The sequence below is a fragment of the Triplophysa dalaica genome, chromosome 19, assembly GCF_015846415.1.
Source record: "Triplophysa dalaica isolate WHDGS20190420 chromosome 19, ASM1584641v1, whole genome shotgun sequence".
NCBI lineage: Eukaryota > Metazoa > Chordata > Actinopteri > Cypriniformes > Nemacheilidae > Triplophysa > Triplophysa dalaica.
In genome coordinates this window covers 9,972,152-9,985,348 of record NC_079560.1, presented here as the reverse complement: position 1 = coordinate 9,985,348, position 13,197 = coordinate 9,972,152, and the positions used below count along the sequence as shown (strand labels likewise).

General features: G+C 37.3%; 3 protein-coding genes across 5 annotated transcripts; all 3 read right to left on the bottom strand.

Moving 5' to 3' along the window:
- Positions 1–62: 62 nt before the first annotated feature.
- si:dkey-183i3.6 (LAT2 domain-containing protein) lies at positions 63–4,101 on the bottom strand. Of its 3 annotated transcripts, none has more exons than XM_056731399.1 (12): positions 3,768–4,101; positions 2,702–2,806; positions 2,539–2,581; positions 2,360–2,400; positions 2,205–2,238; positions 2,089–2,123; positions 1,972–2,013; positions 1,853–1,877; positions 1,664–1,707; positions 1,291–1,350; positions 741–788; positions 63–648 (listed from the first exon to the last, which is right to left on the bottom strand). In XM_056731399.1, exons 2-12 carry the CDS (start codon positions 2,802–2,804, stop codon positions 620–622), a joined length of 504 nt encoding a protein of 167 aa, XP_056587377.1. In that variant the 5' UTR covers positions 2,805–2,806; positions 3,768–4,101; the 3' UTR covers positions 63–619. The 3 variants fall into 3 exon arrangements, with proteins under 3 accessions (XP_056587377.1, XP_056587376.1, XP_056587374.1); XM_056731398.1 differs by having other exon boundaries at positions 741–791; positions 1,972–2,010; positions 3,768–4,098; XM_056731396.1 differs by having other exon boundaries at positions 741–791; positions 3,768–4,093.
- Positions 4,102–4,738: 637 nt separating this feature from the next.
- si:dkey-183i3.5 (uncharacterized protein LOC566445 homolog) lies at positions 4,739–9,597 on the bottom strand. Its single transcript, XM_056731394.1, has 10 exons — positions 8,287–9,597; positions 7,999–8,210; positions 7,453–7,513; positions 7,275–7,370; positions 6,968–7,144; positions 6,406–6,531; positions 6,216–6,329; positions 5,869–5,975; positions 5,440–5,783; positions 4,739–5,233 (listed from the first exon to the last, which is right to left on the bottom strand). The coding sequence occupies exons 1-10, from the start codon at positions 8,797–8,799 to the stop codon at positions 5,214–5,216; spliced, it is 1,770 nt and encodes a 589-aa protein (XP_056587372.1). The 5' UTR covers positions 8,800–9,597; the 3' UTR covers positions 4,739–5,213.
- A 694-nt stretch (positions 9,598–10,291) lies between these two features.
- Positions 10,292–11,950, bottom strand: si:dkey-183i3.9 (uncharacterized protein C11orf87 homolog). Its single transcript, XM_056731400.1, has 2 exons — positions 11,641–11,950; positions 10,292–11,455 (listed from the first exon to the last, which is right to left on the bottom strand). The coding sequence occupies exon 2, from the start codon at positions 11,311–11,313 to the stop codon at positions 10,924–10,926; it is 390 nt and encodes a 129-aa protein (XP_056587378.1). The 5' UTR covers positions 11,314–11,455; positions 11,641–11,950; the 3' UTR covers positions 10,292–10,923.
- Positions 11,951–13,197: the final 1,247 nt, after the last annotated feature.

The following is a 13,197-nucleotide window of genomic DNA, read 5'->3' as shown; positions in this document are numbered from 1 at the left end:
GATTACTGTGTCGGGTATTTTTTAAGCTAAAATAACTCAAGAAATGTTACAGCAGAGCGAGCAACATTTACACTGCTGTTGTCATTTGTTATGGACCAAGGGCTTGTTTGACTAGTATGGTGGAAAAACACATCAATCGCTATTGGGCTATTATGTTTTTATGTGATGAACTTTCACAAATATCTTCCATAGCCCCCATACTTGTTTAGTTGAAATGTGACAAGAGCGGCAGGTTAGTCAATTATCAAATACGGCTCAAAACTTTTTAAAGTTCTTTTTGTATAGTTTCCATACATTATGATCTTGAGTAAAATACTGTTGAAATTGTACAACAATTTTCTTAAGATAAAAAATTGGTTTGAACATTATGAATCTTTATTGATGATCAGATAATACATCTACACACAGTGGCGCACTGAACATCTTATATTATTATTTATACATAAATACATCAGGCTCATTTTTAACGGCACGTCAACTTACATAATGGAAGCCAACATGTTCTATTTTTTTTATATTAAAGTCATAAAAATGTATACAATTTATAATTATAATATAAAAGAGGAGTCTCATTTAAGTCAAAGGCTTATGGACAACATTAACTTCCCATTAAAAGTGTTCAGCTTTCGTTGTTCGCATATTCTGATTCTATGAACAAAAAAATGATTGAGTAAAGCTGTTTTATCATGAATTAATAAAATAATGATTAACAAAACAAATGATGAACAAATGTTACAAACCTTCAGGTCTGTTGGCCAGGAAGTTACTGTTTTCATAATCATAGCTGTCTTCTTTAATAGAAAGGGGCAGTGTATCAGTATTGTAATCTTTACAATGTGTATGTATAAAACTGTTGCTGTTCTTTTTAATAAAATTTATAACAAAATCATATTTTTTTATCTGTAGTTTAAACAATTGCTGGACACCTGTTTCTGTGCTTTAAAAGTATTCAAAGTATGATGCGTTACTAAACATTATACATTAGAGTCTAGTTACAGAGTTAATATCATATAATCATAGATATTTATCATAGTACTATAGTCACAGTTAGAAAAACGTTGTAGTACTTCATAAAAATATTAACATTATTGCATAGTGAAAAAATATTGGACTAGTATGTTTAGATTACTTTGATTTGTCATTGGTATTCAGATTAGAATGCACATAAACTACAGATCTGGCAAGCATCATGTAAGCATTTTACAGATGATTGCCGTTATTCAGTGTTACTAATTGTAAATCTTCAAATGTTGAAAAACTGAACAAATATGAATTGCTTAAAACACCAACCTGAGTCATGTTGAACTTCTGTCGTTAGAATAACATTCTCGTATGTTCCCATATCCATTTCTGAGGTAAATAATATATCATTATTTTAATCCTTTTTTTCACGTCCTAACATTGTCTTCCATTTGTGCAAGTTGTGTGCAGCGAAACTTTCAGAAAGGTAGACACTTCAGCTGTAAATGTGTGACATCTAGCCTTCATTTCTTTTTTTACATAGACGTTCTATATATTCAACACTTAGTGGTTTCTCATATCTTTACAGGTTCTTGTGCCTGATATAAGAAGGTGTGACTTGACCTAATTTGTTCTGTTAATGCAACCGAGAAAGTTATGCATGCAAAAAGTGGATTGTAAAATGATTATCATTTCAAATTACCTTCATCATCTTCATTTGCATAAAGGAAATCTGGAATTGGGTCCCTATGAAAATGTGTAGTATATTAGAAGCATCTCAATGTCATATGCACGTCAAATAAGAAATGTTTTTTTTAAGCGTACACAATGCTTTTGTAAACCATGTCTATATGATTTGTTCGCCTTATAGTTGTACGAAAAAAAAACTTACACATATGTTGGTTCATATATGCCACCTGCTGCCACAGAAGCAAAAAGTGCATTACATAATTGAATCTAAAAAATGAGATGGTTTACTAATAGTGATATTATGATTGCAAAAATAATGACCTCGATTTGGAAAGTTCTGATAACTGCAGTGGATCTTGCCTGCTGAAAAAAATAGTTGTTACACTAAAAACATTTTTTAAATGTACTATATTGCAAATTAAAATAGGAAATTCTTACTGTTTGTAGGACTAGTTAACATCGACGTTGATTTCCTGTGAAAATAATTTTTATATATAATTTATATAAATGACAACACTGAGCGCATAAATTGGATACTGCAGAAGAGATCTTACGTTGACGTTGAAGGTTCTTGGTGTGGTCTAATCACTAGAAATCAGACAAAATTTTAATAAGGCACAAATTGTATTTCAACTGTCCTTTCTAATATAAACATTGTGTTCAATGTAAACATCATTAGAAATAGGCTTCAAAATTGAAATAATTGTACCTTTTTCTGGTTGGATGACAACATGACTGTTATGTTCATCGCTGAAAGTAGAACAACGTTTAGTTTAGTTAGAGCTTAGTTAAGCTCGGCTTTGTTTAAATCAATGTCATACACGAAAAGTATATGATCCAAAAGATAAAATATTAACAGTATAGACTAAACAAACACATCTTACTTACCTTTCATTTTGATCATACAGGATGTTGTCCTCTTGGCGTATAACTCAAAATTAAAACAACCCAATTAGACAAACTTATACGGTTGCATCACAGTCTGACTATCTTACAATTAAGAAGTAGACAAAAACAAAGCGCATCTTTGTTGAAATAGTGGCCCACTTACTAGTTCTCTTTTTACAACACAAACAGAAGGCATAGACGCAACCAAGAGAAGCCAAAGAAATGACGGCAAGGAGAATTCCTTGCTGACTTTTGACTTCAATCATACCTAGAAAAAAATAATAATAATAAATCAGTAACTTTGCAATAAAGTTAGTTAATGCATTAGCTAGCTAACACGTGTTTAGAGCACAAGTCTGTGTAATGTTAAATATTATAAAATAAAATTGAACAAATAACACTTGTATGTGCATGAGCTAATGTCAGGGCCATGGGCCTCTCCAAAAATATCCAGCTGACTATTAAAATGTTAAAAAATGAAATACTTATTTTTAAATACTACATACTAAATTCTTAGATCATCATCTTATAGATCATATACATGTCACTTCAATCACAGAAAAATGATGCATGCAATGAACTTTGATTTAAATATCTGCTCAACCAGAAAATGTAATATACCCCCCAGTCGATCCAGCCTAACTTTAACTTTAACCTGGCTAATGTTAACAGATAACTATTGGATTTTAGAAATGTATAGGGATAGTTGAAATTAACATTGACCATGATTAATAAATGCTGAAGCTGTTATTTGCATTGCTAGTTCATGTTAACAAACAGAATAGTATTGTAAACTGTAATTTTAAAAAATCTTTAAAAAAAAATTCGACAAGTTATTTTCATACATTTAGTTCTATGACACAATGGCACAAATTCTTATCATTTAACATTTAACAATAACCTAGTTACCTAGTAATTGTCATAGCTCAAAAGCTTTTTTATATCAAACCACAGAATGTGTTCATGTGAAGTAATCTTTCGCTTTTTATAATTATGTAATCAATCAATGTAAAAAATGACAATAATCTGACCATCAGAACCGACTTTCAAATGTGTTGATTGACCGTTTCTGGTATATTTTTATATTTCCACTCAAACAAATCACATTACTGTGACCCAAATTTCTAACAACACAATAAGTTGTTTTCTACTCAAACATACTTGCATGGTCCTGTTTATGTCAAAGTGCTGATTAAAGAAACACAAGGTATTAACGGCTTAGCAGTTACCTGTAAAGACACCTCTCAGTCCACTTCCATTTTGATGTATATTGCTTGAAGTCACTTAAAGGACTAATGAGAGACAGAATGAACCGTGTTTCCTGTTTCAAACTGAATTAAACCACATCCGTGCAGCACCACGCCGGACACCATGAGGAGACCACCACAAACCCACAGCAACACACACTCAACAGTCCCTGCACTCATACCTCTAAATGTCACACCTAGTCAATGATCTTTGAAAAGCAGCCCATTGCATCAGCTTACAATGACCGAAAACGCAACTTTACAGAGAACTAAGTAGATCATGGTTGTCGTTTCCTCGGAAATCAAAAGCTTTTGCTTTCAGATGCCAAATCTTTTCGTGTAATGGAGTGATGTGCATTGAGGTTTGTTTAACCTCTGTGAGAGATGCTTTATTGTTTGCAAGATGACATGATGACATGCTTCATTATTTAGGTTTATGACATTTAAATCAAGTCAAGTGTAGGTGGTGTGTGGGAAGATTTTTTTCCATTGTTTATACCTCCTACAACATTGTGTTACTACAAAACTGCAATGTTTGAGAATGATTTTATACAGTCGAAACAATTTTCACAACATTTAACATGAATTTCGAACAACAATCATTGTCAATTTGAATTCATTAAAAGCTAAATGCATCATTGATCATATGATGTAAATATATATTTTTTGTATTTAATCACTTTATTATCTTTATTATATTACAGATATTAAAAATAGATCTTATAAAGGTTACTTTGTTTTTTGTAGATATAAGCACGTAAAATATAGTTCTAAAATAGTTTTTTTGTTACTCAGTTATTTTAATGTTTGTGGGTAAAATGGACATTATTTAGCATTATAATTTTTTTTTGTAATACGTTCATATTACAAATATTTTACAGATGTTTACTTTACTGCAAGATGTACGGTATAAGTAATATTTATCATTTATCTCTGTAACAGTTATAAAAAGGTGTGTTTTAAATAATGAATGTACTATTATGAAAAATCTATGATATGGGACAAAACACGTTTATTTTGAATAAATAAAGTCGGAAGCTGAAAAAACAATAAATGGCATCTTTTAAACAACAGACAAGAGATTTATTTGACATTACCTATCACATTAAAAATTATAGTATGTATGATAGGAGGGATTTTTTATTGTGGCAAGAGGTTATGCATGTAAATACACAAAACCTTCCAAAAGCAATGAACATGATTACATTGAAGAACACTGAATTCAGGGCCTCGTCAGACATAACCAGAGAACACAGGGACTACAGCTGTGGTTCAGTCCTCTGTATTTGCTTTAACAAAATGTGTTAATGCAGAGAAAGGGTGTGATGTTATGGCGAGGGTTCTCTGTGCAGTGGATGGTTGGTTTCCTCGCTGCCCCAGACGTAAACCTCAGCGTTACATTGTCACTTGACCGAAGGTTGTGAATCTTCAGTAAACTGTTGATGACACTAGGTAAAAACAATGGAAACTTTGACTACATGTTTTTAAATGTGTTAGTGCCATTTCATTGAACTTCATTCCATTGTGAACGTCATTTATTCCACAAACGTTAAAAGGGGATTCATTTTTATGATTCAATGATGAACGGAAGTTATTAAAATATTTATAGCATGTTAGTGGGTGTTGTATACTGTGTACTCTTATGCATACTTACAGGCACTGCTGCTCAGGCTGGAGGACATGAAACTGCTCCCGAAAGAACCTCCGGCACCTCCTCCAATGCCTAGTCCTCCCCCGAGGCCCAGTCCTTGGCCGGACCCAAAACCTCCGGCACCTCCTCCAATGCCTAGTCCTCCCCCGAGTCCCAGTCCTAGGCTGGACCCAAAACCTCCTCCAAGACCTGCCCCCAGGCCATATCCACCTCCATAACCCAGACCAGCACCTCCACCAAAACCTGCACCACCACCCAGACCTGCACCTCCACCCAGACCTCCGGCTCCTGCTCCTCCGACGGTGGTCTTGGACATGTGCACGGTTATGCCGCCTCCAGATTTCAACCTGGTCCACAAAACAGACGCACTCATCACATGTCGTGTTTGATTAAGTACGCCAGGAATGATCTTCTGAGGACTGATCTACTCGCCTGTTCTCTTCACTGTCCAGAAGTTTCTTATAGGCTGTGATTTCAACTTCCAGAGACATTTTGCTGGCAAGAAGTTCCTGATATTCTTGACCATAATGAGTGATTTGCTGCAAATTTAAAGGAAATATGAGAGCAGTCGGTTTTAAAGTTGTACGTTTTGCCACACCAAACAGAACTGCAAAAATAAAGTTTGTTTTCAAATGAGATTCCCACTCCTCCCGTCTCCCATTGATCAAACAGATAGCCCCGCCCACAACTGTTGTTGACAAACAGACTGCAGTTCTGTTCCAGTTTTAATAAAACAGCCCAGTTTTAAATGTATTTTTAATTCAAATCTAATAATTCACCTTTCTGAGATCATCAAGCTGAGATCTGAGAGTAAGAACTTGGTCCTGGTATGTCTCTGTGTGAGAATTGGAGTGACACTCTGCTTCCTCCACCTGAGACTCCAGCTGCAGGTTCTGTCATCAGAGAAAATATTAAGCAGACAAAATAAAATGTCAAGAAACGATGGATTAACCATTGACAGAAACACACCATGGATTTGAGCCTCTCGATCTCCCTATGGACAGAGTCAATCTGCAGTTTATAAACTCTCAATTCCTCTTTGGCTGCGGTGAGTGTGTGAGAAGTCGGCTGAGAAGAGACGGACATCATGGAAAGCTGTACATCCATAAAAAGAGAAGAAAGGTTCCAAGTTAACTCAAGACGATTTTTAACAACTGTTGCAATTACAATGACTCTCCACTTGGGGGCGGCAGTTTGCAACAGATGAATCACATCTTATATTAGAAACGTTTTGCAACGGGATCCACATAGAGTCTGAAGAAGAAAAAATTTGAATTAATTCAAATCTAAAGTTAGTGAAATTATTCACAATTTACAGCAAGTATAAATACTAAAATGAGAGATTTAGATCATATAAAATTTGACATAAAGACGGCAATAAGGCTCAAATTAATTATAGTGGTAGGCCTATCCAGCTGTAATACGGTCATTTTTATAGTGTTTTTTCAGGAATAATTTAAAGTGCCAAAGTTTTATGTAACTTGTACATTAATATTGTAAATTTAGGTATTGAAGGGGTGAGGTTTCATACACTGTCTTGTACTGAGAGCAGGGCGTCCTGTTTGCTGCGTTGAGCCAGACTTTCATAGTGATCCTTGACATCAGCCAATGCTGCGGTCAGATCCTGTGCCTGGGCTGCGTTATCCACAGAGATCGAGACTGCTGACTTCATGCCACCGGTCACAATGTTTCTGACCTCTCTCACTTTCTAAAACAAAAAGCATACATAAAACCTCATGGGTAATTGGTGGATAAAATATCCATTTTAACACTATAAAAAATGCTGCCTAAATCTAGACAGTATGGAAATCAGACTTAAAGTATATAACTTCACTTACAGCATCGTACACCTGTTTGGAAAGAGCAATCTGATCCTCAACCCCACTGATGTTTGTTTGCAGCTCGAAAATGGTAAGGTAGAGGTTATCCACATCCTAATGTAAGAACATTTTTGTCAGTCAGCCATCTGGAACTATATGTGATATATTCAAATGGGTTCACACATTATTTTCGTACCTCTTTTAATGTAGTCCAATCCATTTCCAGAGTTTTGGTCTGAGATGTTTCCTCCTCATACCTGTTTATTAAACGAGAGAACGTGCATTTATAATTTTGTTTCTTTATTTTTTTTTGATGTGGCCATATTTGTCCATTATAATTATCTAAGCAAATGTTCAAATGTAAAAGTGCTATTTAAGGAACCACAAATCCTATACTCATTAATAATACAAAAAATACAAGATGGTACTGAAAAACTAAATTAAGGAATCATTTAACTCATTATAATTCATCAGTGTTATTATACCTTTCATTGTATTATATATATTGATAAAATAAATAATATTAATATATTAAAATAAAAACACAAAGTGAACATAAAGTGTAACTTATTTCTTTACAAAAGTGAGTATGAATGTGCAGAAATGTGAAATATATGGTAGAAAGTGTTTTTAAAAATAGTTTTGATGCTAAAAACAAACTGTTGTTGACCCAAGTAATATATTTTATTCATGAATGTTGAGTTATTCATTTTGAATGAACTATAAATCATGGTGAACTCACCTGGCCTGAACATCATCAATAATGCCTTTGTAGTGCTCTATCTCAGCAATGATGGCTTCTTTAGTAGCTGTGAGGCTATCAACTTGAAATTTATATGTTCCAATGGCAGAAGTGAGAAGGATGGAAGAGCTGGCGGGTCCCCCCTGCTCTGGGTTGGTAAACATGGAAATCTTGGCTTTGAGTACAGCATTGTGCTGCTCCAGCGATCGAGCCTGTAAAACATCAAAACAGGCTCAGAGATATTTATTTTTATAGGATGTAGGATCCTAATGACTGGATGTAACTTACCTTATCAATAAAGCTTGCAAATTTGTCATTGAGGACTTGCAGTTCCCCCTTCTCCCTCAGTCGAGTGACCTGAACTGTGTCCAGGGAAGGGAGTGTTGGGTCAATACTGGGCACTGGACCAGCACCAGACACCACTCTGGTGGTAGAGCTGATGAAAGATGGATTAAACCCATAACCTCCAATTTTAAAGACTCTGCCCCCCAGACGGGCTCGGAGTCCGGCTGAACCGGCCCTAAACCCTGCTGCTCTCGCTCCAGCGGCACCCAAGCCTAACCCTCCACCCAGAACAAGAGCCCCTCCGCCGAAGCCCAGCCCCGGACCTGCACCAGCTCCTGCCCCCAGACCTCCACCAAAGCCAAAGCCAGCTCCCCCTCCCTTCCCGTAGCCGAGAGAACGGGACAGAGCCAGGCTAGCACCGCCACTGCCTCTGGCTCCAGCAAACAGACGGTTGCCTCCATAGGTGGCTCCAAATCTGACAGCTCCCCCACTGATACGCATGCTTGTGTCTGCCATATCTGCACTCAGAGCTGGGTTCAAGGTCTTTGCTCGGGAGTCCTGGTGTTCAGTCAGGCTGGTGGACTCCTCATGTGGGGTTTAAATACATGGCTTCTGGAAGGGTTGGCTGTGTGGGATGGTGGTGATTTGCTCGAGCTGCTGTCAGTCCAAGTCAAACGACAACGATGAAAGACAAGTGAGCGTCCCCCCTCCAGGCAATAATTTTTCTTAAACATGTTGGATGTAATTTAACAGCTTTGGTATGTGTGATCGAGAGGAAACAAACCCTGGAGCTACCTTTCCAAGATTGAAAAAATAGTATCATAGGATTGACACCCATTTCAAATTTGTATAATATTTTTGTGCATGGGAGATAAACTGTGAATTTAATGTCACTGAGCTGACAATCTTGTTGGAAGCGCCTGTCATAATTCAAGGTGCCTGTGACAGTGAGAGGCAGGTGAAATCTTTTTTCGTCACCAAAGGACAAATCGCAGTTGCTGATAAAGTGCTGACAAATATGTAACATGTAGTAACAGAGCCTATAGTGCATTGCTGGGTCAGGTAATATTTTGACTGTTACCAAGCAGTTAAGACCCCATCGTAGTTGCAGGAATCAGCTCAAACCGATACATTGGCAGGAAGACCCATTTTTTACATAAAAAATCTGCTAGGGCCAGCGGTTTTCAGAGAGCTACAATGAGATATTTCCATCAGAATTGTGTCCCAGAGGAGTTCCTGTCTCTTCCTGACACTCATCTGACATCCAGCAGATGCAATGTTAATGTTTCTCGGAAGATAACCAGACATGTGCAATGACCAACTCTGATACATCAAGATGACAAATATTGGCACTTTTTGAACACAAGATACATCCAAATATTGTGAGACATGTGAACAATGTTAAAGTATTACAGACTCACAAGTTATAAACATATCTGAGATTGTATACGTGTATACATGTCTCTGTATAGATACACCAATGCATCAATGAACTCTCATCTTAAGGATCATATTCAGAACAATACCTGCTGCAAGATAATATCCATGCAGGCTAACAAAAGAAAAACAGAATTATTTTAGAAATTTGCCTTAAACTGTGATTTGCATGCTTTCCAATGCAGATTATTACAAGACAATCTACAGCACAGAGAAAGAGCAGATTCAGATACTCAGATACTTTTTTTTTCAATTTTCATCCCAGTATTGGGTAAAAAGGGACAAATCCAACCGCTTGGGTTAACAATCCCCAAACCCCCAAATTATGGGCAGTTTTAACCCATTGTTGGGTCAAATACAAACATTTTCTGGGTTAATTTAACCCAACGATTAGTTTATCCCAACATATTTTAGAGTGTTATAGGTAAATTTTCAACCGCCCTGTCTCTGGGGACTGATATAGAAGACAATCTTTATATCTGACAAACAAACACGTTTTCACACAGAAAATGGGGGAAATCTGTAATAAATGTGGCAAGGTGCATCAATTTTTAATCATTAATAAATTAGATCTAGTCAAATAAGCTTTATTTTTTACAGGGAAGTGATCACAGTCATTAGAGTACATGTCTGAATAACACAATAGGAATGAATCTGAAGTTAAAATTTGAAAGAAAATACAACTTATGATGTTTAAGTATAGCTTGATCTATTTGCTGTATTACGGTTATATATAGTGAGAACAAAAAATTAACTGAGCACCTGTCTAAAATCTATTAAGACGATTACTATTTAAAAAGCTTTGCTATATTTTTTCCTAGTTAATTACAAATAGATATACAATGTTATAATACGAGTCTAGTCTAAGTTAATGATAATCGTCTCGTATCTCCCCTCTCGGTTAGACCAACTGGGCAGAGAAAACACTCAGCACCGTGGACAGCGACTCAATAGAAAATCTCCATTGAAGTCTATCAGCACTCGCCCACTGTTGTGTTTAACCATTCCACGATGTGCACTTACAACTCAGATTGCTATTAAATCAAAACGAGTCATTATTCAGAGACGTCCAAACGCCAAAATCCAAGTAAAGTCCACCTCTTTTACATCGAGATGTGCAAACAAACCTTCGAGTATGAAAACACCGCGATATCCAAGACGCTCGACTTACATATTTACAATAGATTTACAGTTTTCAGTCGTTCACACAGTTACTCCCTCAAACACCACTTCTTCGCGGTGTTGCGCATCATTGTGTGTCGGTTGAAGTTGTCGGTCCGTCGGAGCGGGACGAGCTATCAAGCTGCGACCCAACGCAGGCTTGACTTTGGGCGGAATGGATGAGATACAGTTATCGCGCTCGTATTCCTCCTGTTCCCTCTGCATCTTCCTCTTCTTCCTCTTGCTTTTGTGAAAGTAGTAGGTGGTGAACGAAAGTAATATAATCCCTACGATGATCACCCCTAGCACCAGAAGAGCGACGGTGGACGAGAAAGGCTGAAGCGCGTGGTGAACTTTCTCCACGCGCGTGCCGTTAGTGTCCGGCGCGCCGATAAAAGCGCCCCATGAGATCTCGAGAGCCTTGGACTTCATTATTAATGATCCGTAAAATGTCTCTTCAAACGTGTTGTATGATAGAGTACCGCAAGACAGCGAATACACGAGAATGCCCGATGAATATCCTTTAAGGGTTGAATTCACTTTTGCCGACTACGCGGAGCATCTTTTATACAACCTTAAATAATTCATAAAAAAGTCAGAGACAAAAGAAAATTAAGGATTTTCTAAAAGCGTAGAACTGGAGAGATAAACACAAAGCAGCTAAATTGCTTTATTTAATGACTTCAACAATACAAATAATAAATTGCTTTTAATTCACAAAGGAAGATCCTTATCGTATGTAAATAAATTTGCCCGTACCTGGTATCACAGTCCAGCCGATAGTTCAAAAATAGCTGTGGAATGAGGTGCAGATTTGAAAGGATGACTTCCCACGGATCTCTGACGTAGCCTGTATTCATTACGTATTCCACGAGCCTTCGGACCACAAATAATCACCAGCCCACGAGAGAGTGTCGATTAATCCGCGACCCAGCGCGTGCTTCCCCACCATATCTCGCCACTTATTTTTCAATGACGCACGAGGTTTGGATTTCACATTTGGCCGAATAAATCCCGAGAGAGCCAACATTTAGATCACCGTAGGCTAGTGAATCAATGGAGTGCTCCGGTAAACACTTCACAGAGGAGGATCGTGTGGACTGCATGTAAATGAGACCGCAGAAATAACAAATCCCAGGAAAGACTTGAATGGAGAGATGATGCTGTCCAGTGCTGAAAGCTACATGCATAAACTTGTCTCATTAAATCCGCCTTCTGAATGCATGATGATGTCCATTTATGCGAATCAAATCTGGGTGAGGGCTCTTCAGTGTTGAGTGCATAGGGGTTTTATTGATGTTTATTTCCCTTCCACAACTTGAAAAGCGAGAGAAAACTTCCTTGGAGCTTTTGTAACATCCAAGAGACCATGCGGACTATAAAGATCAAGATGGTCCTACGATTGAGAGATAAGTCTTCTCTAATGGCCATACACTTTTCTCTCATCAGGAAGAAGAGCCCTGTTCTTAAAAGTGCAATCGCTTTATTATTTTCACCAAAAGCCGATAAGGAGCTCAATGGCTTGGCTCTGACCTGAGCATGCACTACGAGTAGGTGTGAACCTGTTCACCCCTTTAAGTTACACATGGCAAGTAAAAAAATGTGCAATATAATTCACAAGAATGCTTTCACCATGGGAAATAAACAAAGCCACGCTCCAGACAGCAGAGATATACACAGTCCTGCATCTTGTTAACTCTGGCTGGCTTGTGGATAATAATTTCACATTTACAGTGTTACAACAACAGCATACGGGAAATATTTAATATGTATCTAACTGATCAAAACTCTTACAAATCTCTGCTTTCCCATCACTAATGACAAGACGGCACATCACATCCTTTCCCAAAAGGCAGTGCAGCGAATCCATATAACTACCTCTGAAACACAAGAACCACATTCACTTAAAAAACAGACACATGTTGGCTTCCATCGGGTTGAAAAGGACAGATTACCCATAAATGAAAAGTCTGTCATCATTACTGTTGCAAACCCATGACTTTCTTGCTTTCATAAAACAAAAGGAGGCAAACAATTTGGGACTGACAGACTCCAGTCACCATTTACTTACATTATATGGGAAAAGATAGTCGTCCACATTCTTCAAAATTTCTTCTCATGTGTTCTACATAAGTCAGGTGATTTTTGTGTTTGTTGATGAAACACCCCCCATTTAAAAAAGTGCAGACACCAACACACGCAAACACAAAGTTCTTGGTGCTCAATGCTGTACAGATATGGCTGAAGCCCTGTTTAGTGCTGAAACAGTCATTAGTGGGGAGAAATAGCAGTAAGGGAAATAGCTTCCCAGGCTGG

Excerpts from the sequence above, each read along its gene's own strand:
- si:dkey-183i3.6 (XM_056731396.1), bottom strand. The coding sequence starts at position 2,804 with ATGATTGAAGTCAAAAGTCAGCAAGGAATTCTCCTTGCCGTCATTTCT. Across the intron at positions 2,014-2,088 it reads GTTAACTAGTCCTACAAACA|CAGGCAAGATCCACTGCAGT; the intron begins GTAAGAATTTCC and ends TATTTTTTTCAG. Across the intron at positions 1,708-1,852 it reads ATATATGAACCAACATATGT|GGACCCAATTCCAGATTTCC; the intron begins GTAAGTTTTTTT and ends ACATTTTCATAG.
- si:dkey-183i3.9 (XM_056731400.1), bottom strand. The coding sequence starts at position 11,313 with ATGAAGTCCAAGGCTCTCGAGATCTCATGGGGCGCTTTTATCGGCGCG.
- si:dkey-183i3.5 (XM_056731394.1), bottom strand. The coding sequence starts at position 8,799 with ATGGCAGACACAAGCATGCGTATCAGTGGGGGAGCTGTCAGATTTGGA. Across the intron at positions 7,371-7,452 it reads ATTGGACTACATTAAAAGAG|GATGTGGATAACCTCTACCT; the intron begins GTACGAAAATAA and ends TTCTTACATTAG. Across the intron at positions 7,145-7,274 it reads CCAAACAGGTGTACGATGCT|AAAGTGAGAGAGGTCAGAAA; the intron begins GTAAGTGAAGTT and ends TTTTTGTTTTAG.